This window comes from Acinonyx jubatus, chromosome B1 (assembly GCF_027475565.1).
Source record: "Acinonyx jubatus isolate Ajub_Pintada_27869175 chromosome B1, VMU_Ajub_asm_v1.0, whole genome shotgun sequence".
Taxonomy (NCBI): Eukaryota; Metazoa; Chordata; class Mammalia; order Carnivora; family Felidae; genus Acinonyx; species Acinonyx jubatus.
Genome location: NC_069382.1, coordinates 159,310,034 through 159,333,962, shown reverse-complemented (window position 1 = coordinate 159,333,962; position 23,929 = coordinate 159,310,034). Strand labels below are relative to the sequence as shown.

At 47.3% G+C, this 23,929-nt stretch overlaps 1 protein-coding gene across 4 annotated transcripts in view; it reads right to left on the bottom strand.

The window, feature by feature from the left end:
• The window catches only part of LNX1 (ligand of numb-protein X 1), a 183,037-nt gene that overhangs the window by 81,119 nt on the left and 77,989 nt on the right, over positions 1-23,929 (bottom strand). The window contains exon 1 of one of the 4 annotated variants that reach the window (XM_027056822.2): positions 14,756-19,417. The exons of the other annotated variants lie outside the window; for them this stretch is intronic. Within the exon in view, the coding sequence (XP_026912623.2) occupies positions 14,756-14,847 (92 nt within the window). The 5' untranslated portion in view covers positions 14,848-19,417. Of the gene's footprint in view, positions 1-14,755; positions 19,418-23,929 lie in introns of those variants that run through there. 4 annotated transcript variants of the gene reach the window in all.

Here is a 23,929-nt window from a genome sequence, read left to right as displayed (position 1 = left end):
ACATTTGTCTTTAGTAAAACAAGGGCGTTGGATTATAGTCTAAAAATAAGTGGCAGGAATGTGTGCTGTGACTTCAGGAGTCTCTAGTGGGAGGGTGGAGGGTTCGATCAAGTCAGGATACAGATAGCAACTGAATAAACTTCAGAAAAATGTTCTCTAAAATCATGTTGATTTGGCAAGGTCATTTTACGAAGATAGGCTGGGTGGAAGAAAATTATTTCCCTGAGGAAAAGAGTGAATAATTAGTGCCAAACTATTCACATAGTGGAAACTTGTACACTTTGGCAAGAGGAGCGACTTGGTGGTTTCTAAAAAGCAGATCAGCATATTCCATTGCTATTTTTTTCCCCTGAAATTTATAGTTCATAATTCTTTAATTCCAGTCTCTAGATCAAATTAAGAAAAAAAAAAAAAAAGTGGACACCTATTCAGCCATGTCAGAAACTTAAGGTCACCAAACAGTTCTGAATACCTGAGACAAGAAAAGATGCCCAGACAATGGACCATATCAATTAAGCTCAGAGGAAAAACCAAACGAAACAAGTTGAAACAAAAGAACTTAACACTCTGCAATAGCTTTAAAATCTGTAAGCTCACCCTGAGTCATAAAGCACAGGCCAAGAATCTTGAAACAACACAGATCTACTAGGTTTTTAAAAGAGGCAAATGCTGAAATAAAAATGTGAAGGCATGAAATGCTAAACTCCTTTAAAAATATAATAAGTGAAATTTCGAGAGTTATAAACTCACGTGGGGAAGTTCAGACAAAAAATAGGTACAGGCCTATTTGGCAAACACAAACATACATAAATCAGCTGCTCCAGAGGACATATGCCCCCAGGGAATAAGGGAATTTGACTAACATGCTTACCGAACAATGGTGCAGCAGAGATGAATAATTATTTCTGAAAAATTACCTTGCACACAGGGGGATGTCAGAAGATTGGAAAAAGACCAACAACATATGATAGTGATATAGAAAGAAAACAGAAAGGGCAGTGAGAAATTCATGTAGGATATATGCCGTTGTTGGTTGTGGAATAAAGATCAGGGCAGCAAAATTCACAAGGGTCAGAATACCAGAGATGGATAAACAAAGAGTGATCTGCATATAAAGCCCCATAGACATGTTTAGGAGAGGATCTTGAGGACTTAAGTACTGTTCTCTTTATAGTTGAGAACATAAAGGTATGGGGAAGAGGGTACTGAGCTGAATGCGCGTGGGTCTTGGGAAAGATTTTATTTTCCATCAGTCCAAAGATTCCAAACGGAGGCTGAAAATGGATGGGAATCCCAAACAAACAAGGTATTAAGCCCAGTTACGGAGAGGTGTTCCAAGAACAGGATCTTAATCTGCCTTGACTCAATACTCTGACCCACCAATACCTTGACTCAAAACCCTGACGGAGGACCCAGGACAGGGTGTCATGAAATTTATGGAGGATGCTCAGGTGGGGAGCACCACAGAAGACCCAAGACCGGAGGAAGCAAGAAAACCAGGTTACACACATCTGTGAACAGAATTTACCGGAAACAGAGATGAACAGGCTGGAGAAACTTAGAAAGCGTTTTAGAACTATACTGGGAGCGTGTGACCCAGAGCGATGTTTAACCAGGTGAAAGTCCTCCCCGACCCTCCTTCAGAAATAATCCAGCCAGGGTGAAAACGGAAGTGGCAGGAACTCCCCTTCACCCAGCCTGGCCAGGCACCAGCTCCTTTTCCAGGGGTCTCACTATTCAAGGGGAGTCCTGTGCTGTCTGAATCCTCATTTCTGCTCCACAGAGGAGACAGCAGAGGCTCAGGGGGGTTAAGGCCACATAAGGAGACATGGAACAAGACGGTGTGAGATCTGGGGTCTTCAGAGAGGACCCCAAGTCCAAACTCCTGCTCTCTGATATCAGGCACCCTCACAGCACCCTCCTTCAAGTTCCTGCTCAAATGGCACCTTCTCAGAAGCCTTCTTGTAGAAGTAAGCCAGGGTCAGGGGATGCTGTTTTACTTCATGCCACTTATTTTCATCTGACATGCTAGATGTTTGCTTGCTTATTGCCCTCTCATCGGAATATACACTCACTGCAGGATCCTCAGAGCCTTAGAACGTGCTACAGGTTTCATCGGTACTTGATAAATACCGATTATTAACTTATACGCTCCCCAGGAATAAGTGCTTTCTTTTTACTAATTCATCTACCAGTGGGTTGCCTAGTTTGGGGGGCGGGGGGGAAATCACTTATAAAACACTCAGAGGGGAAGAATTGTAAGGAGTGGGAAAGGTCTTCCTGGATTTTTTCCAGAACATGGATTTATTTCTACTGGACGACACAATCTGTTTCTGTAACATACTGACTTTATGAATAGAAATACCCTTCGCTTGTTAAGTAGTAGACAAAGAATCTGAAGGAGAACCAAACCACTGAACTCCTTTGGGGTCCGTGTCTCAACCCAACCCCACGAACCCCACCGTGAAAGTAAGAGGAAAGATGGATCTACGTACAAAGAAGCCAACAGAGAAGTGGAGAAGCTGTCATGTTTTCTTTAATGATACTAAAGCAGCTGATGATGGATTTGAAAGAAAAACCAAACTGACCACACTTCTCACAGAATAACCTAAATCGTCTGGTCACTTTGTAATGAAAGAAACAATGCCTAGGTTAGAGCGCGCACTGTTTCTTCGTCTCACTTACCCTCCCTTGTTCCATGTTTGAGCCCTAGACACCATTCCTGTCTAGCTGCCATTTAGAGTTTTAAATTCTCTGAAACAGGTCATAAGTATTTGGAGGCTTTTTATGCAGAGTCAGCATCTCAAGTGTTTAATCGTTCTTTTGCGACGTTAAAGGAATTCTGAATCTCTGATGGGGCTGGGCCGCCCTCTTGAATAGAGCCAGAGGTGGCCAAAAGAGGGATAGTCAGCAAAGAGCTTCTAGCTCCGCCGCCACCTAATACCTCTTGGGTCTCTTTTCTAAAGAGGACGTTGGCTTGTAGAGTCGCAAAGGAGGAAGCAAAAATAGCGAACATGGGTCAACAATGCCCATGTGCCAGGCTTAGTACGGAGACTACATACGCAGGAGCTCGGGTAGCCCTCACCAACACCACAAGGCTGAGCTCAGAGAGGTTACAGCAGCTGAGGACATTCATCTAGTAAGTGACAGAACCAGCGGCTGGCTGGCTGTGGAGCCCATGTTCATGATCATAACACTACATGACCTGCATACCCCTGATGACACCTCAGATCCTCACAGGGTTTGTGTCATGGCGGGGGAAGGGACTTCTACTTTTTTAAGTGTATTTGATAGAGAGAGAGACAGAGCACGTGAGTGGGGGAGGGACAGAGAGAGAGAACCCCAAGCAGGCTCCACCCTGTCAGTACAGAAACTGACGCGGAGCCCCAACCCACAAACCGTGGGATCATGACCTGAGCTGAAGTCAAGAGCCAGATGCTCAACCGACTGAGCCACCCAGGCACCCCTGGGGCTTCTACTTTTGATGGTCGCCCAGATGTTTTTCTACAAAAACTGCAGCATTTTGGAGGAAAGGGTTATCACAGATGCATTCGCCACAGAATCCCTCCAACAGCCTCTTCATTCATCAATTAGCTCAGGAGGCCAACGATGTTTTTTGGCTAAGCTCTCTATTTCAGTGGGAAAAAAATACATACATTCTAGAAAGCTCCATCTTCAGCATAATTTTAACTAGCCAGAGAAACTACACGAATGTTTTGCCCAGAAAAATTGCATCTATAGAGCAACTTACTTGTTTTGGTGCAGAATCCATTTCAGTCCCCTAACCTGGCCCTAGTGAATCATAAAGACCCACAGCAACTCAACACCCACCCCCAGCAACACCATCGTCACAGCAACAAAGGGACATGTGGTAGGGGGAAAAAAAAGCCCTGGTCCTAGAATCAGGATGCCTGTGTCCCAGGCTGGCTGGATCCTCTAGGGGCACATCCTAACCTCAATGGATCTTAGTTCTCTCATCAGTAAGATGGGGATTTACTGCATTTACTGTGAAGTTCAAATGAGGTCATTAGGTCATTACCTACCATTACCACACCTAGTGTTTACAGTGCACTTGGCGATATTCCAGGGGTCCACTAAGTGCTCCATCTGTAGATTTCATTCTTACCCCATCAGGTAGGTGCTATCCATAAAAGCTCAGATTTAAGGATGAGTAACTTGCAGCCCAGCTGAGGGGAATTAATTAATCCCTCCGAGGTTACATAGCTGGGAAGGGAGGCAGCAGTATTTGAACTCAGATCCGAGGGACTTCAGAGGTTACCTTTTTAATTACTGCAAGCTGAAGCTTGTAACTGGTTCATGATTGGGTTCAGCCCTGCCTCTCTGCTGCCATTCGCTGTAAATGAAATCCTTGGAATGCCCTATTCAAATATAAAGCCTTATTGCTATCAAGTGGCCCCAGTTTGCATTTGTACAAAATTGGTCAAGGAAGTCCCAGGAGAGTGTTCTGAGCATGCCCATCTGGTCAGCTCCCCTCAGAGGACACTCAATCCCTAATAGGCGATATGTGTGGTCAGGTGCACATCGATGCCATTGCTTTGCCCAAAGCAGTTAGTTTAAAATGTTAATTAGATCTAGCTTTATTGTTTCCTGAGGCTACATGAAAATAAGCGAGTTACCATTTCCCCCCCAAAAGTGTCATGACATGGTCAAGGTCTACATAGTTTATTACTGAGAGGGCCAAGGCATTCAGGTAAATTACTGTGCCTCAGTTTCTTCCATAAAAATGGGAAGATTGGGCCTGACCATCTCTGTTGCCTCCTTTGGCCCTGAAAAAAGGATGGTTCTGGACCACAGACTCTACCAACCAAGTAACATGCTGGATTAGGCCTTCCTCTTCACAGTGGGGAAGGGGGAAGGGGGAAGATGGATAGGAAACAGGAAGGAAGTAGGAGCTGTGGCGTCAAGGTAACAAGCAAGGGCTCTAAGTGGCTGAGGGAGACACCAGGGAGAAGAGTGGGAGACGGTAGAGAGAAGGGGGTGCGGTAAAGGACCCGCCCAAAGGAGGAGTGGCTCTCATCCACCAACAAATGGCTCAGTCCTCTCCCAGGCTTCACCCTGAGACACCGGACATGCTTTCTCAGCTCAGCCAAGTCACCTACCAGCCTCTCCAGTGAGGGAGAGAAGAGAAAAGGGACTGCGTGGTTTTAGCAATTCCATTTTCTTGATTTCAGCCCATCTGTGCTCACTGTAGATGGGGTTTTACTATCAAATTTCATTAAATCAAAGACTCCATCTCTACTGTAGGATGCACCATTATTTGACAGATTACCAAGAAAAACACTGCCCGTTATCTTTGTACAGTACCATTGAGAAGACGCAGCCTGCTCTCAGAATATTAACTATTTTAGAATTGATAAAGTACGCTCTTATAACTACTGCTATTAATAAAACCTATAATTTAAGGGTTTGCCATGTACCAGGAACTGCATTACATGCTTTATACAATCTCATTCAATACTTACTACAACCTGTGAGGTAGGGTTTATTATCCCCATTTATAGATGAGGAAAGCTCAGAAAGACTGAAGTAATTTGCCCAAGGTTGCCCAGCTGGAAGAGATGGAATAGGAACCTGAGTGAGCCTGACTCCAAAGCACTTGCCTTTAGTCCCCAAGTTCTCTCACCTTGGACCTTCCAGTGGTGGCCCGTTTGGCTATGGTTCTCAGGAAGATGAAGGGACTCAGTCATTGTCTTGGGGCCCCACCTTCTCCTTCTCTTACTCTAGGTAGAGAGGCTAATGAAGAAGAGGATGGAGACATGGCCACAGGTACCTCCTTGGCCCTTGGAGCATTTGCAAAACTCTTAACTCTGGACACGGAAGAGTTAGACACAAGAAAAGCGGGCACCAGAATTCCCAGAGTTGGTTCTATATGGAAACAGAGAAATGGGGGCGCACAGACTGGATGTCATTGCTCATACAGGGAGGGGGGTTACTGTAAGACTGATGATTACACCCCAAGGCATGCAGAAGCCTTCCCAGGACTTGACTGGAGACCTAGCCAGTATGAATTCATGCATGTGTCTTACTCCTCAAACTCTTAAATTCTTCGGGTTTCACAACCCTGGCCACCCCCCACCCCAGCCCCAAGCCCCACTCTTGAGGTTTATGAAAGCAGGTATGGGTGAGAGCGGAGGAAGCTGGAAGAGTCGAGTCCACACAGGCCACACGAAGAAGTGATGGCCCCAAAACGGGAAAGATGACGAAGAAAAGAGGTCTGGTTCTTTGGCCCACAAGTTTTCATTGGCCTGCAAGAACGGGCCATTTCCTGCCCTATTCCTTCCAAGGCCAATCCCACAGACTGGCAGTGGGCAATTTACTCTGTTTACTTTGAAGGGGTGGTGTTCTAATGCCAACAAGGCCTGAGAGCCTGTAACTCTGCCGTGGTCTCCCAAGTGCAGATACCCATAAGGAATGTGGGAGGATTTAAGAGAATTCTTATGTAGTAAATCCTGTACCAGTGTTTGTGTTAGGGTTTCTAACGGGTAGAATACAGTAATCCAGGGGTAAGCAGACAATTATACATCAGATGGGCATATGGACACATTTCTTCATTGATAAAAGTCTGTGATCAAGAAGCTGTAAGATTGTCACCCTGGGGAGAAGATACTCCATGCTCTTTAAATTCACCTCAAAGCTCTGGGTGACAAGATCATCAAAAAACCACTCATTTTAGTGAAAGATTGCCTCGGATCTTGCCTTTACATTTCCTTTCGACTTGACAGTAAATTAATTACCTTTTCTCTTTTTCCAGCTACTACCTAGTACTAGAAGTTTGCCAAAGCGATCTTCAAATTTTATTTCAAGAACTCCTTTTTACGTTGATGGAGGTGGAAGGGGCAGGGGATTAAGAGACAGGGCAACCAATTGCAATGTGTAGACCTTATTTAGCTCATGATTCAAACAGCCTATAAAGACGAAAAGACAGACAAATGGGGGAAATTTGAGCTTCCTGGATATTTGATATTAATGAACAAACTAATGGTTTCTCGTGTGATATTAGTGTTACGGTTAAGAAGATTTACCCTTTGGAGAGAAATACTAAAAGGTCTACAAATATGGTGTTTGTGATTTGCTTCAAAACAACTCAAGGATACAGGTGAAACAAGATACCCTTGACTTATTATTTAAGATGGGGAATAGGGTACATGGGGATTCATCATACTTTTCTGTTTTTGCTTTGAGGTTTTCATTGGAAGTTAAAATGAAGACAGTAAAAATCAACCGAGCATGAAGCAATCCAGGAGTCCTGAGGTGAAAGAAACCCTCACTTTGCTGGTCATGCACCTGACATGTGACCCAAAGAAAGGCAAGCACAATTTGCCAAGCATTAGAGTGAGATCTTGAAACTCCCAGGGTTCGTATTTTAGACCAGAGAGCGCGTGGTTTGGGACTGGAGTTGCTTTACTGCTGGCAAAAGAGAATTTGCCGATTCTCAGTGAGAACAAAATAAGACCATTAGATAGGATCCCTGTGAAACGTGGACATCAAAGAATAGTTACAAAGCAACATTTGGAGGAGTTAAGTGTAAAGGAACCAGGAACATGCAGCTTCAATTTCCTTCCAAATACACACACGCTTGTGGATTTAAGGAAAAGTGTTCTATTAAACACATGCTAAACTGTAATGCTTCAAAAGACATGGAGAGTCATTGAACCCGAATGGGCCCTGGCTTTGCTCCCTCAGATTGGATGTTGTTCCTCTCCCTTGGAATAGGGCTTCTCGATCTCACTCCATTTCCTCTGTAAACCCCACCTCCTTCCTTCCAGGTCTAATCCAAACTTGACTTCAGATTCTCAAAACATAGGACAAGAAAAATCCAGAGATCAGCAACATTTTTTTTTTTTCCCTTTTCCGTTCTGAAGAAAAACCAGCAAATACTTGGAGACTCAACTTGGAAAGTGTTTACTGGCAAATCCATAAAGCTCACTCCGTTGGTTTAAACTTGGAAAGTGTTGGGAATAGTTAACACAGCTAAGTGCAGAGGAAATGGGGGCTGAGGTAATCCCCGTGTGCTCCCCTCCCTCCTCACCCTTGCAAGAAAGACTCTGACTGCAACCATATAGGTGGGCCTCATGCAGAGCTCCACGTGGTACACAGCTTTAGAAGAAGATGCTCTCCCCAGCTCTGCGGCTCAGGGCCCAATACCCAGCCCATGTCTAGCTGAAGTCAGCAGGAAGAAGAGAAGTTACTAAGGCCAGGGCCTCTGCATAGCCTTGACCTAGAGAAAGGGGAACTCGAGGAGCTGGACCAAGGGCCAAATGAGTGCCGCCCAAGATAGATTAAGGTGAAAGGTCTTCACTTGAGTGCCCAGAATGCCCAGCTGGGAGGGATTTAAGATGCTCTTTGGCCTGCAAGCCGCAAGGTGGATGTTTTTGCTGCAGGAAGGCGGTACAGTTTGTCAGGAGTGTGTTTTACAGGTTGGCTTGAGAAAGCTCTGCTAGGGAGGTGGTGGGTGGTTGGAGTCCTTGGACTTAAGACATTTGGTGGGTGTTCTCGGTCTCTGAATGCCAGGCCCTACCCCACTGCCCAGGAAGGATGCACACAAGGCTCCTTAAAACTCCTGCTGCTCCTGGCAGTTTCTCCAGGAGACCTCATCTGTCCATAGCCCTACGTGGTTCAAGTTACGAGATCAGAGTCGCACATCTTAATTTCCCACGCACAGAACCCCAGGGGGAATAAACTTTTCCTGCTTAGAACTGCTATCTCCATCATGGGTCAGAGTGGGGTTTCACCCTCCAGATGCTGCCACAAACACCGTTCACAGATATGCCACTTACACACCCCGAATCCTCTTACATGCGCTAAAAAGAGGGCCAACGTTTCCTGACTTCCTGAGAAGTCACACCGCTATGGCAGCAGCACTAGCCTGCAGTGACCATGCCTACCTGCCTTACTGGTAACCACATCCCTAAAACAGAGGGCAGTTTCCTGCTTTGAAAAGTAGGACTCAAGACGCACCCAGACTTAACACCAAGGGCACGAACACCACACCCGCCACCCCCAGGACGGGACAGTAGGGAGTATTTCTGAGGGTGACAGGAGCTACAAGTTGTAAAGGTGGGGGGAAGATGAACACAGCTTTTCAGTTTTCTGTAAACGGCTTTTGAGAGTTGGGCATGTGTCATAAACTACATCTCACCACCCACCGGAGCCTAAGGTTTCTTCCTGGGATCCTTGCTAAACGAAATATGTAGAGAAATGTTACAGCAGCCACGGGAGACCAATGACCAGAGCGGTGTCCATTTCTGTTACGCCAGCATGGCTCCGCTTTGTGCAACACCTGGGGTGAGGCTGTGTTGCATCGATACTCCCTTCCACGGAAGCCAAACCAGGGTCATCCTTCGTCAGGCCTTGCCATATTTAGGAATTGGCCAGGATAAGAACCAAACTCATGTCACTCATCTTCACGGAAGCCTGAAGCGTGCAGAAATGAACACCTCTCAAGCTCTCCCTCTAAGGACTCACCAGGTAGAGGAGACACACAGGAAAGCTGCCGGAGATAGGGAACAGAGCCGGAGAGTGGAGGGCTGGTTCTCCACAGGGGAAGGTAGGGAGCTAAGAGCGCTTGCGTGTACTGTAGCGGCCACAAGGATCACCTGAGGAGTGTGTTCAGCATGAAGAGGGTCACCTGGGGAGCGTAAGAATGGAAACAGATGCCCCCTGCCAAATGTTTTTGTTTTTGCAGGTTTTAGAGCCCATGCATTTTAAAAAAAAACAGCCCTCGGCTCTCACGTGAGCGGTCCTCAGAACTGACGCTGCTCTTAAGACTTCACCTACGTCTCCCCACGTGCGGGGCTGCACTTAGGCCCGGAAAGGTGAGAAGGCCGTATCGATGCTCATGCCTGAGTGTTAGAGTCTATTTCCTACATTCGCTTCGGGGTCTAGGCAATTCAGAGAGTTGGCGGAAGTGTGAAGGTGAGGGCTCTTGGGAAAGGGGAACTTGAAGAGCTGGACCAAGGGCCAAATGAGTGCCGCCCAAGACTAAGGGCGACGATCTTCACTTGAGCGCCCGGAATGCCCAGCTGGGAGGGATTTAAGATGCTCTTTGGCCTGCAAGCCCCAAAGTGGATGTTTTTGCTGCAGGAAGGCGGTGCAGTTTGTCAGGAGTGTGTTTTGCAGTGCCCGCATATGCCCTTCAATGTCATGCTGTGCCCTCTGCAGGCCCTGAGAACCGTCCTACACGCCCTGCCCCTGACCTGTGGACTGGGATTCCACATCACATGCCCTGGTTTGGGGCTTCTTCTGTGGAATTCACTGTCCTCTGGGTCAAGTCAATAGGTGACCATGGACATGTTTAAAGATGGAGCTGCTCAGGGTCATAAACTGTTGACTTCAAGGCCAAACTGGGCAGGCAGAAGTGACCTGCTGGGCTCGACCAAGTGTTTTTGTTTTATTTTGTTTTAAATTGAATTAGAATACTTTTAGACATTATATGTATATAATATGTATTGTATATAATATAGTAAAAACATATACTATGATATATGCTATATTATATACATATGTATAATAATATATATTTTATTATAGTGTCTAAAAACATTCAAATTATACACACACACACACACACACACACATACACACTGCAGTTGATCAGAGGTCTCACCCCTTCCTTCTGTCTTATACATGAGTGAGTCACATGTTTACATAACTCCTGCCTGGTTCCTGTAGGCATTTGAGTTTGCGACCCTCAGGGCCACATGCTGTAATTGACACTGTTTACTGGATTAGATCCAAGTCTCCAGCTGGGTTCTGAGGGAGCAGGACTCAGACTGAGAGAGCCCTGGCCAATCCGGGAGGGCCTCTGCAGCTGGAAGTGCGGGAACACAGGTCAAGCTCACCCAAGGCCAGGACACCAAAGCCCAGACAAGGGTAGCAGGAGGAAGCCTGGCTTCCCAGTGCTTTCCAGTGAATCCACCCAGCACGGCCTGCCTTCAAGATCCCAGTGGCCTGTGGTAGTGAGAGAAGCGTCTTTTCACCTCAAGAACACGCAGCCACCACCCCATACCCCCCCCCTTCCACGAACAGTGAAGGGGCCCAGGAGTCCTATTTATTGGTGACCACCTCGCAACCTTTCTGCAGTGCCATTTACTCTGCCCGAAATGCTTTCTCTTTCCATCCACGTTGCTGTTTAATCCTTCCCTAATTACTTCAAAAATCCAGCTCAAACCCCAACTCCCCCAGTTGTATTCCCTGACCAATTTCACAGAAATGGGCGACCTCCACCTCCTCTCAACTTACTCCCTACCTTACTTTTTAATGATATAGCCCCTGTTGCCTTGGATCATTGTTAATATTTCTTATGTGGGGGCGCCTGGGTGGCTCAGTCGGTTAAGTGGCTGACTTCGGCTCAGGTCATGATCTCGCGGTCCGTGAGTTCGAGCCCCATGTCGGGCTCTGTGCTGACAGCTCAGAGCCTGGAGCCTGCTTCAGATTCTGTGTCTCCTCTCTCTCTCTGACCCTCCCCCGTTCATGCTCTGTCTCTCTCTGTCTCAAAAATAAATAAACGTAAAAAAAATTAAAAAAAATATTTCTTATGTGTATAAATTTCATCATCTCAACTGAATTGTCAGCTCCTTGAGGGTGGGTACCATGCCTCATTTCTTACCACCTGTATTGCTCAAAGCACTGCCACAGCACCTGAAATGTGTCACTAATTTCCTGATTAGTTTATTATCACACTAGTGCCAGCTAATAGCTACATAGAATTCTCTCATAAATCATCATCCCCAGCGACTGGAAACTTCTAGAAAGTTCCAGCAAATTAGTCTGGGAACACTGTCTTGGCAACTTCCTGGCATTAGGCTTCCTCGATTGCTTCACGTTGCGGAACTTGTGTCCAGTTATTCAACGGAAAAGTTACCTTGATGCACGTACTGGTAGGAAAGAAAACTGATAAGCCAGTAGGAAGAGCCTTCCTTTAATTAGGCTGCAAAACTGAAAGTAACTTGGTCGAAAGCCTCCTCAGGAGCACCTGCAGTGGGGTTGAGTGGTGGTCCCTCACTGATGTGCACCTGGAACCTATGAACATTCACCTTATTTAGAAAAAGATCAGTTAAAGATCTCGAGATGAGATCATCCTAGATTATGCAGGTGGGCCCTAAATCCAATAAGAAGCGTCCTTGTAAGAGGAGGGAAAGACAGGGAATTGGAAAGGACACACGTGGAAGGTCACTTGAAGACAAAGCCGAGATTGGAGTTACGAGGCCACGAGCCAAGAAAGGGGTCACCAGGACCCGGAAGGGGCAAAGGAGGATTCTCCCTTACAGCCTTCATAGGGAGTGTGGTCCTGTCGACACCTTGATTTCAAGCCTCTGGCCTCCAGAACTGTGAGAGAATAGACCTCTGTTGTCTTAACTTACAAATCTGCAGTCACTGTCCCAACAGCCCCAGGAAATGAACACAGTAACCAACAAGGATAGCAGGTGGGGGCGGCGAGGGTGGGGAGGAGCGCTTGGGCACTGGATTTCAGAGACACCATCCAGGGAGGAGACTTGCCACAATCCCAAGTAGCCCCGCCGTTGCATATTTTTCTAGAAAACGTCCGTATGCCATTATTACCCCAGAGATGCTCACCATGCAGGCTTAAGCCTCATATTTCCCCACTGAACCTTCGCATCTAAGGAGGACAGGGCTTACATTCCAAAAGGATGGGCCCAGCTAACCCTGAAATGCAGGGTCCTCAGGATGCATCATCCACCTCCAAGGACCTAGGTCATTTTTTCTCTCCTCTGTGAAGAATTTGTTGAGTATCTGCTATGCTATACAAATTGGTTAGTCTGGCTAATTATAAAACAGACCCTGATTATTACCGTAAACATTCGGGGGGCGAGGTTACTTCTACCTAAATACGACTAGCTGAGCTTTTCTAGTCTGGGCTCTATGAATTCTTTTTTTGGTTTGTTTTAATTTTTTTTAATGTTTATTTATTTTTGACAGAAAGAGAGAGAGAGAACAAGCAAGCTGGGGCAGAGCAGGGAGAGAGGTAGACAGAATCTGAAGCAGGCTCCAGGCTCCAAGCTGTCAGCCCAGAGCCTGATGCTGGGCTCAAACCCATGAACCATGAGATCATGACCTGAGCCGAAGTCGGATGTTTAACTGACTGACCCCACTCAGGTGCCCCTCTTTTTTTTTTTTTTTTTTTTTTTTTTGAGAGAGAGAGAGCACAAGCGGGGGGTGGGGCAGAGAGAGAGGGAGACAAAGGACTTGAAGCAGGCTCTGCACTGACAGCAGAGATCCCGACGTGGGGCTTGAACTCACGAACCGCAAGATCATGACCTGAGCCCAAGTCAGACGCTCAACCGACTAAGCCACCCAGGTGCCCCCAGAAGAATACATTTTTGTAAATGCTCCAAACACTGAGGCACACACCACAGCACTTTTTATATGTTTGCTAGAGGCTGTTCACATTCACCTGCAATACTCTTGGGTTTTTTTAAATTTTTTTTTTTGATGTTTATTTATTTTTGAGAGAGAGAGAGAGAGAGAGCATGAGCAGGGGAGGGTCAGAGAGAGAGAGAGGGAGACACAGAATCCGAAGCAGGCTCCGGGCTCCGAGCCGTCAGCACAGAGCCCGACGTGGGGCTCGAACCCACGAACCGTAAGATCATGACCTGAGCCGAAGTCGGACGCTTAACCAACTGAGCCACCCAGGCACCCCACCTGCAATACTCTTTTAAAGCTTACTAACAAGAGGAGCCAGAAAAATGTCACTGGAGAGTTTGGATGCATGAATGATTTCCTCTTACAAAATGGACATGGGTCATATAGGAAAATGTCTATTTTTCAGAGATGCACAGTGAAGTATTTGGTGGCGAAATGTCATGACCGCAGTCTACGCCAGACCACTTCAACAACAACAAAAATAAACGAAGTGAAGCAAATGTGGCAAAATAGTAATCACGAGACCGAGGTGATGGAGTTATGGGAGCTCGCTGCACAGTTCTTTCTGCTCGCCCATACGTTTGAAAATGGTCAAAACCGGGGCGCCTGGGTGGCGCAGTCGGTTAAGCGTCCGACTTCAGCCAGGTCACGATCTCGCGGTCCGTGAGTTCGAGCCCCACGTCAGGCTCTGGGCTGATGGCTCAGAGCCTGGAGCCTGTTTCCGATTCTGTGTCTCCCTCTCTCTCTGCCCCTCCCCCGTTCATGCGTTGTCTCTCTCTGTCCCAAAAATAAATAAACGTTGAAAAAAGAAAAAGAAAAAGAAAATGGTCAAAACCAAAAATAGGATGGATGCATATTTTTTCCATTTAGGGTTATCTGTCTGCTGTACTGATGCTATCTGTGTTTGCAGGTATGAAGGCTGATGGTCTGAATAGAGGGAGTCGTCTTCTCCCAATTAGAAATACCTGACAGGCTGCAGATTTGTGCCCGCAAGCTCGGTTCGTAATTGCTCTTTGGTTCTATTTACGTAAGGAAGAGAAGACACATCTATCGAGAAAGAGTAGAGTACCAAAAAAAAAAAAAAAGGGGGCGGGGGGCAGGGTTGGCATAGAAGCAGGAAAAATATGCCTTGCTGGGAAAGCATTGCATCAGGAAGATGGTGTTTTTTTGTTAAGTCACAGACCTAAGCATGCAGCCTCAGACTGCTGGCAGGGTGCTTTGTCCAAGTGCATCTAGCCCCTGTGGGGCTGACTCCTCTAAGCAGACACCCCAGCCAGGGAACTGACTCCGGTTCCACCCCCAACAGCCCCAACACACAGACACAGGCAGGCAGCGTTATAGAGGGACTCACAGTTCTGAGTACAGGAAGTGCAGATTGCCCACATTATCAATGTAGTTGGCGGGGCTGAGCCACGGCAGAACCAGCAGCAGAAGCGCCTTCATTTTCCGAGCAGGGTGCTGCTTTCTTCCTGGCCACCTTGTCTCTGTCCGCTGCAGGGGCCCAGCCCAGCTCAGTTCCCTTAAACAAACCTTGCCATATCCCCACAATGGCACCTGATTTGGAGCCCTTAGATGGAGCCACGCTGATAAATCATGGGCTCGTAAGAGGATTGTGCCCTCTGCTTCTCGGATGGGGAGATAGGAGACCGGAGGGACCCACCATGGTTGGCAAGAGGGCTCAGGCTGAGAGCAAGCAGGCTGATGCCCGGGAAAGGGACCTGCCCCTCCTGCAGGATGCCGACTGGTTCTTGGGAAGCAGCTGGTACGTTTACATCACCGGCCGGGAGCAGATGGGCTGGAAGCTGAACTGTGTTGGAAGAGGGCAGGAGCATGGCACAGTCAGACCCCGCGGTGTGGATGCGCAAATCATCAAAAGCTGTCCCACAGTCTGCTAGAGGAAGACACTGTAAGAAATCAGCATCCTTGGAACACAGCCTGGGGATCTGAGCTCCAAGTGAGTCTTCAGACATTGAGACAGACGAGGGTTAATCATGAACCAACTCCACGTCTCGATGCGTATTTAGAATAGGCAGATATTTTACCTCTCCCTGTCCCGACTACGCTGGCAGATGTGAGCAAAGTGATGGCTTCTCCACTAATTTGGACAACTGGCCCTTTACAAGAATAGACTGCGTCGTTCTCTTTGAGAATAAAGAGCCTTGATAGACAGACGTAAGATTCTGTCCAAATGATGCACAAATTCCTGTTCCACCACGAGAGAAGTCACTCCGTTCCTCCTCCTCCCCTGAGTGGCTGAACTAAGCTCTGTCGCTAGTTGTAGGACCCTGGGCATTTCATTTAACCTCCCGAGCCTCAGCTATGTCATCTCTGAAATGGAGCTCTATTCATGCCTTACCTGCTGGGTCCAGCAGGCGCTGGACATCATTGCTTCTAGCTTTAAGATCTGTGATTCCAGCCTATGCTATCAGTCTTAACAGGACTTCTAGCATGCCTAACCCCCGTGATGTGCCAGAAGCCCCCGGGACTCCTCTCCTTCTACCCCATCTTCAAGAAGTCTAAAATCCATGTGGACCTTGCAACTCAAGGCCTAAATCTTAACAGAAACGGCTTAAAAGGATTGTTCCACTAATGCAACCAAGCAATTACAGCAAACTAGACTCGACGGGAAAGAGACCAGGGAAGAGTCTGCGGAAAGAGACCAAGTGCAATGAGCTATGTAGTAAGCGGGGGTTTGCCCTCAGAGAAGGTGCATTTACTTGAGGCAGGACTGAAAGAGTTTACATATAGTAGATCCTTCGAATGTACAGGTTTAACTGCTACAGTTGAGATCAGAGATAAGCAATCTCGGTAAAGCAGGACCTGTATTAATTTATAGTTTTGCTGAGACTCTAATTTGAATTCCATTCCCTGTCAGTCTGGTATGCAAGAGTGAGTCAGGGCTGGTGAGAAGGAAGTACCATGAAATAGCAGTAAAACGGAAGTTAGGTTTGGCATTTAGTTCCTGGAGTCAAACAGATGACTTTGAACCCTAGCTCTGCCACGTGATGGCTGTGTGACACTGGGCATGTTGTTCAACCTCTCTGAACCGCTGTATCTTCCTCTGTAAAAGAAAGTCAATAAAAAGAGTGCTTAACTCATAGTGCTGTTATGAAGGTGGAATGAGATAATGCCTATAAAGAACAAAGGGCTCAATGAGCGTTAGCTACTGTTATGAAAATTGTTATTAATAACCACTAATAGCAGTGAATGAGCCTTGCTGGCAGCTCAGCGCCCACCTCCCAGAGGCTTTGTTCTTCTCGTCCTTTCTTCCCTTCTGCACTATTAGGGGCATGAAATGTTACAGTCTGTTCCTGAATATGGAGTTTCACAGAGTCCTGGGACATGCTTTTCTGGAGTGTCCGGGATCTGCTGTATAGATCACAGCTCCTGAACAGCCTGGAAAATAATAAATGCTGTGGGTTTCATAGTGTGCAAGATTGTATTTCTGATGACCTTGGACATGTCAGATTGTTCCTCCAAGTCTCTGTGACAAAAGAAGGATGTCTGCCCTTTTACCTCCTTGCATTTCAAGAGAATAAAATCCATTAATGGAAAGGAATGCAATATAAAAACAAAGGAATTATTTTTTGAGGTTGTCTATGTCACTACTGCAAAAACTGCTGGTTGCCTATCCAGTATCTCACCTTCTCTTCTTCCTTTTCACAGGGCCCACATTTAGCTCACGGTGGTAATGCACTTTAGCCTGTCTCACAGATGGGTGGCCATACAACGCAATACTGGCTAATGAGGCATAAGCAGAAATTACTGGGTGAGGCATCCCAGAAAGCTTTTTAAAGGAAAAGTCTCAGTATGCATATTGTCAATTTGCCCTCCCTGCCTGGTTCTTCCTAGCTGGTTATTTCTGCCTGGAACTTGGATGTGATGTTGGCGATTGGGCAGCCGTTTGGAAACCAAGAGGTGACAAGTTGAGGCTGAAAGCTAATCCACAAAGCCGAAAGAGCCTGGATTATTGATGGCATCATGATAACATCATACAAATCATGGACTTCCTACACCCATACTTTCTGTTATATAAGAAAAATAAAACTTTTACAAAGTGAAACCAATGTAACTTCAATTTTCTGATACCTGCCATCAGCTACAATCCTAATACAACCCCCCGCAGATGAAATCGCACCTTCAAATGGCCATATTCTGTAGCTACCTTGCCAGTAAATAGCCCTACCCCTAATCCTTGTCCCCTTTGCCCAGCTAAGTTATCCTTAAATGTCATCTCAGATATCACCCATAAGCTCCTGTTTTCTTGTCTCTTTTCTCTTCACTAAACCAGGAACTTCTTGAAGGCAGAAGTCTACTGGTCTTGTTCTCTATTATAGCCTCACCATAGTGCCTAGAACACAATAGATGCTCAATAAATACTGAATGACATAAAATTCAACATGGTTACAGAGTCAACTTTGGGACCAACCTTTCTTGATCAGAGGCAAAGCAGCAAAACAAAACAAAAGGATCTCAGGACTTCAAATGTGCCAAGAGCCACGGGAGGGGTCAAGCGTTTGTACAGAGAGATAATAAATGTCCAGGAATAAAGGAAATATGTAAAGAAGATTTCTGGGCACGAGCGCCCAGGAGAATGTTGTTTCTTTAGCAGATTGCTTGGAGCATAATAGAAAAGCAATGGGTCCCTCAGGGAGCAATGCAGAACAATTGCCTCATTTCTTCCATGCCCAGGAGAGTGAAGAGAGCAGCTCTCAGCCAGGTAGGAGCCAGGCAACAGTTGGGTTCAAGACTGGAATGTCCCTTGAAGAATGAATGTCAAAACAGTTATGGTGAATAGGTCAAGTATGGCTGACATGACCAACGAGACTCGTAACCTCCCCATCTTTCCGTAGGGTAAGACTCCCCTAGACCTTCCCTCCAGCAGCACCATCTTCTGGACACTACAGACAGTCACTGTGCGCATGCTCCACGGGCGAACTACAGGAAAGAGCCACCTGAGAGGAGGAAAGGTCAAGAGAACCTGCAGGGTTGGTCTTTGGAGAAGAAACTCCAGGACTCTGAGTGCAAATTTAATTAAAAACGACAACAAAAGCAACAACAACAAACCCAGGGAGCCTTCAGTCAGGTGAGTCTTGAGCCAAATATGCATTTTCATGCAGGGCTGTTTTCAAAACATCGAACAGTGATCTCTTTGTTCCTGCCAGTAGGGTCAGCTTTCTTATCTCCCATTGTTATTATCTTCCATAAGAAGGAAGCTAAAGGCCAGAGGCACTTATCCCATGAAACAATTCAATGTGTGTGTGTGTGTGCGTGTGTGCATGTGTGTGTGTGTGTGTGTGTGTGTGTGTGTGTGTGTGGTTTCGACTTCTCTACTCTTAAAGGGTCATTTCCTCAGAGGCAGAAATCACGGTGTGTATAGATTTTTCTCTCATTCTGGGCCTGTCCTACAGTGGATCGTTGATAAATATGATGCATGCAGATGACGATATTACACAAGGAAGATGTGGTCTGGAGCCTAAGACAACACCCACCGAGCATCAAGGAAGTAACAGCTATATTCCCACACACCCCGTCACTGATCCAGGTCAAGAGAGACGCAGTGGACTGGCCCCTGCACCACCTCTACCACATCCACGGTCAATGTCCTTGGTTAGGAAGGCTGTCTCTTGACTCAACATAAGCCTGTACCACCCGCGGGGGAATTCTTTGCAGCAGACCCATGCGAGGGGAGTCTGCAAGCGTCTAAGAGGACAGAGGTCAACGGAATTAGCCCGAAGATTCCAGACATTAGCTCACAGGTTCGGGCTTACTCTCATGGAAGAACCCTCTCGTCTGAAGTCAGGAACAGCCGTCCAAGGAGTTACTGGTGCAGGCAACCGTGTACAACCACAGTCAATCCTAAATGTTTTACTTGAGGGTTTACATTCAACTCAGGGTCTGAAGCGGCTGGATAATAATGTTTACAAAGGACACGAATTTTGGAGAAAACAGGCAGCGTTTGTTTAAAGACATGATGCTGCCTGCCTGCATTCCTGACTCAGGTCACCTGCTATTATTAGTGGTCCTCTGGACAGGTCATGAACAGAGACCTCAGCTCGGGTGGGGGGGAGGGGGACGGGGTGGGAGGGGAAGTATTTGGAAGTATTTCTCTACCATATCTTCTTTTCTGGAGGGACAATGGTGACATTCTAAATGTGACTCATTTCTGAAGAGCTTTGTGTTCAAGGAGCTAATTGAAATAAATGCCCATTTTGTAGGTAGAGAAACCTAAGTCTCGATTCGCCCATGAAGCCTGGGACTGTTAGCACACTGGGACCCGCTGGAAGGGAATGTGTGGGTCCACATCTGTCATACGGCAATCCTCAACCAGATTTATAGTTAAGTTCTCCGTACCAGGTAGGATCTGAGCCTGCCTCGTTCATATTCATTACAACACCACAGGCCAAATAATATTTTTTAAAACTCATTGCATGTGAAATCTTGAAACTGAGATGCAAAATTGATAAACAAAGCTATCCTCTAGGACCAATGTGTGAAGCAGCTACAGCCACCAACCTGGAGGTCTCCTATGGAAATGTAAGGAAAACATTTGCTTCCTGGTCACCTCTTGGTTTTTCCCAATTAAAGGGACTCACTCCAGGGGCGCCTGGGTGGCTCAGCAGGTTAAGCGTCCCATTGCGGCGCAGGTCATGATCTCACGGTTCGTGAGTTTGAGCCCCGCGTGGGGCTCTGTGCTGCCAGCTCAGAGCCTGGGGCCTGCTTCCGATTCTGGTCTCCCTCTCTCTCTGCCCCTCCCCGGCTCGCACTCTATCTGTCTGTCTCTCTCAAAAATAAATAAACATTAAAAAAAATTTAAAAAGGCGGGGGGAGGACTCCAGAGTAGTAATGACTTAATCTTAATATCCCTTCTGAGGAGAGGAAGAGATAGTCCACTAGCCCAGTTGCTGGCCCAACGCCTAACAGGGCTCCAGAGTCAAGTCCTGGATTAGCTCCAAGTTTCGAATCCTGGCCAATCAGACGGCCAGAGGGCGGGAGGGGCGGAAGTGTATATTAAGCATTTGATGACTAATATATACAACATATTTTTGGAAACGTTGGTTTCAACCTACTTAGGGAGCCGACGTGTGGGGGAAGATCAAGAACGGGTGTTGAGGCCCTCACCTCCCTCACATGGGAGTTTTCCTCTCCCCAGGGAGCTGCAGATGGCTGCCTGTGAAAAACTCTGAGGCCTCCGTGTGAAGAGGTGATTTCAATTAGTTTTGCGTTCTTTCCTCCTGTTGTTTTCCAACTTGCATAGCATTATCGGCTTAGGGTTCGTCCAGACCTTTTCCTGGGCTTCTTGTGGTGTGGGGGCCACACGGCCTGTGTGGGCAGGTGAAGGCCATTCCCAGTCTGGGCAGCTGAGGGGCTCCCGGAGGCCCCGTAGGACCCAACTGCCCCTTCCCAGCCCTTCTGCTGCCCTACTTCCGTTGTGAACTCACCCTCCCATCCATACGCCATCTCACCCCGAGTTTTGGGGGTACTCTTGGCCCCAAACCAGTTCTTGATGAGGAGGTGAGGAAGAGCTGCTGTGTGTTCATGTTCCTTCAAGAGACCACCTCCATTTCCTTCCTTCTGTCTCCACTCTCTTACCCCTCCCCTGTGGAGCCCCCGTGGGGGGCAGAACAAGGCCTCTCCCCACAGACGGCCGTCTCCCAATCCTCAGAACCCGGGGACATGTTACCTTAACATGGCAAAAGGGACTTTGTAGGTTTGACTAACTTAAGGATCTTCAGGTGAAGAAATGATTGTAGATTATCCAACTGGGCCCAATGTAGTCGCCAAGTGTCCTTGGAAGAGGGAGGCAGGAAGGCCAAAGCCACAGAGGGAGATGTGATGATGGAAGCAGAGGAGCGAGAGGCAGACAGACAGACAGAAAGAGGAGATGGGGAGAGAGAGAGAGAGGCAGAAAGCAAGCAAGCAAGAAAGAGGGAGAGAGAGGGAAAGGGAGAAAGAAAGAAAGAAAGAAAGAAAGAAAGAAAGAAAGAAAGAAAGAAAGAAAGAGAAAGAGGGAGAGGGGGGAGAGAGAAAGGGAGAGAGAGACAGAGAGAGAGAGAGAGAGACAAAGAGATCGACAGAAAGAAAGAGACACAGAGAGAGAGAGAAAGAGACAAAAGGCAGAGACAGGCAGGCAGAGAGACTGGAAGATTCTACACTGCTGGCTTTGAAGGTAGGGAATGAGGCCACAGGTCAGGGAAGGCAGGCAGCCTCCAGAAGCTAGGCAAGGCAAGGGAGGGGATTCTCTCCTAGAACCAGAGAGAATTGGCCCTCTCTGACCTGATGTCAGTCCAATGCACCTCTCACTGGACTTCTGGCTCTCAGAACCTTAAGATAAGACATTCGCGTGGCTTGAAGCCCCTGGGTTGGTGATCACTGGTTACAGCCGCGATAGGAAACTCATACAGCTCTCAAACACAAAGGTAGGGGGTGCAAATGTCGGGAGCATGGGAATGTGATGTGTAGAGGGAGCTCTCCCTTTTCTCCACTGCTTCTCACCTCCCTCAGCCAGTATGACCCCAGCCTTGGCCCCTGGCTCTGTGCCAGCATCTGTCAGCATCTGCCTCACTTTGACCTACCCCAGACCCCTTCCCTCCAGACAGGGCCTCTCCTCCCCGGGTCAAACTTCCAGCAAAGGTCACAAATAGACCCCCTCACCCTCTTCTCCTCTGGCCACACCTCCTTCTGGGCAATGAGAAGGGCACCCTAGTTCAGATGCCAACCACAGAGGCAACAACAATAGATGGCAACAACAGAGGGTCAGAGGCAACCCGCAAACCCGAGTTAGATGTCTTTCACTCAACGTGTTGGGAAGAAAAGTGAGTTTGCTGACATAATTAGCATGGAAACCAAGTGCTAAGCATCACACCCAGGCCATTGCCCTGGATGCAAACTTTTTTTTTTTTTTTAATGTTTATTTATTTTTGAGAGAGAGAGAGAGAGAGAGTGGGAGCAGGGAGGGGCAGAGAGAGAGGGAGACAGAATCCAAAGCGGGCTCCAGGCTCTGAGCTGTCAGCATAGAGCCCGACACGGGGCTCGAACTCACAAACCGCGAGATCATGATCTGAGCTGAAGTCGAACACTTAACCGACTGAGCCACCCAGGCGCCCCCCTCGATGCAAACTTCTGTGTTAGAGAATCTGCCTGTCCTGAAAAACACTCAGATTCACAACCTCAAGTATGTGACCTTTCGAAAAAAACACCGGCACCTACCTCTTGCCCTCGTCATGACCAAGGAACCAAGATAAACACCAGCTTCCAAATTTCCTCATACAAAATAATTGTGGTATTACTGTTCATCCTCCCGTAACCACCTGAAATGTTCTGAGCACCTCATTGTGGAGCAAGACCCGGGGCTGCCCTGAGGCCATCTGCACAGGAATGCCCAGGAATGTGACAATGTAAGTGGACACAATGAGAGGCAGGTAAGTGGAGTGGACCTGCTGCTCGCCCCCAGCAGGGGCGGTCACACCATCGCTCTGCCACCGGTGTGTACCCTGGCTGAAAATTTAGCAGAAATTCTCTGGAAGACAGAAGTTTTCTATATTTCTCCTTTATATTCTTATTTTTTTCAATGTTTATTCATTTTTGAGAGAGAGAGAGAGAGAGAGAAAGAGAGTGTGAGCAGGGGAGGGGCAGAGAGAGAGGGAGACACAAAATCCGAAGCAGGCTCCAGGCTCCGAGCTGGCAGCACAGAGCCCGATGCGGGGCTCGAACTCACGGACCGCGAGATCATGACCCGAGCCCAAGTCGGACGCTTAACCGACTGAGCCACCCAGGCGCCCCTGTACGTTTCTCCTTTTAAAAGTCAGTTGGCAATACCTCACATCTCCTTAAAGAACAGTGGGCTTTGTCAATTCCCATACAGAAGAAATCTTAAGAATCATGGTCCAAACTGGGAGACATTTTTTTTCTGATGTGAAAAGGTAAGCAATGCCCATCAGGAAATCTTCTGGGGGCCACGAGCCTCAGAGAAAGTTGCTCATCAGACCTTTCCAGGATCTCTGACACTTCAGAACGCACCCATATAAAACAAGCCAGTCCACAAAAGGACAAATATTGTACGATTCCTCTTCTCTTAGGCTCCCAGAGCAGTCAGATGCATCGAGACAGAAAGCAGCATGGTGGTCATCAGGGGCCGGACAGGAGGGAATGGTGAATCTGGGGTTAATAGGTACGGTTTCGATTCTGGAAGGTGAGCAAAGTTCTGGTAATGGATTGTGGTGATGGCTGCACAACTGTGTGAATGCACTTAAATGCCACTGAACTGTACTCTTAAAACTGGTTAAAATGGCGAATGTCATGCATATGTTACCACGAGAAAACAGTCCCCCCCCCACCACACACACACACACCTGCACACCCCAACTCTATCACGGGCTGTTCTCTCACACTGAACCACGGTTATAAACACCTAAGAGGTTTCCTTTGAGCGGATGCTTGCCCTGGCTGCAAAAAAAGAAGACAGAGAAACGGCATATCGCGGAGCACCCGGCCCCGAGGACGGCCCTGCTCTTGGGAGGCAGGG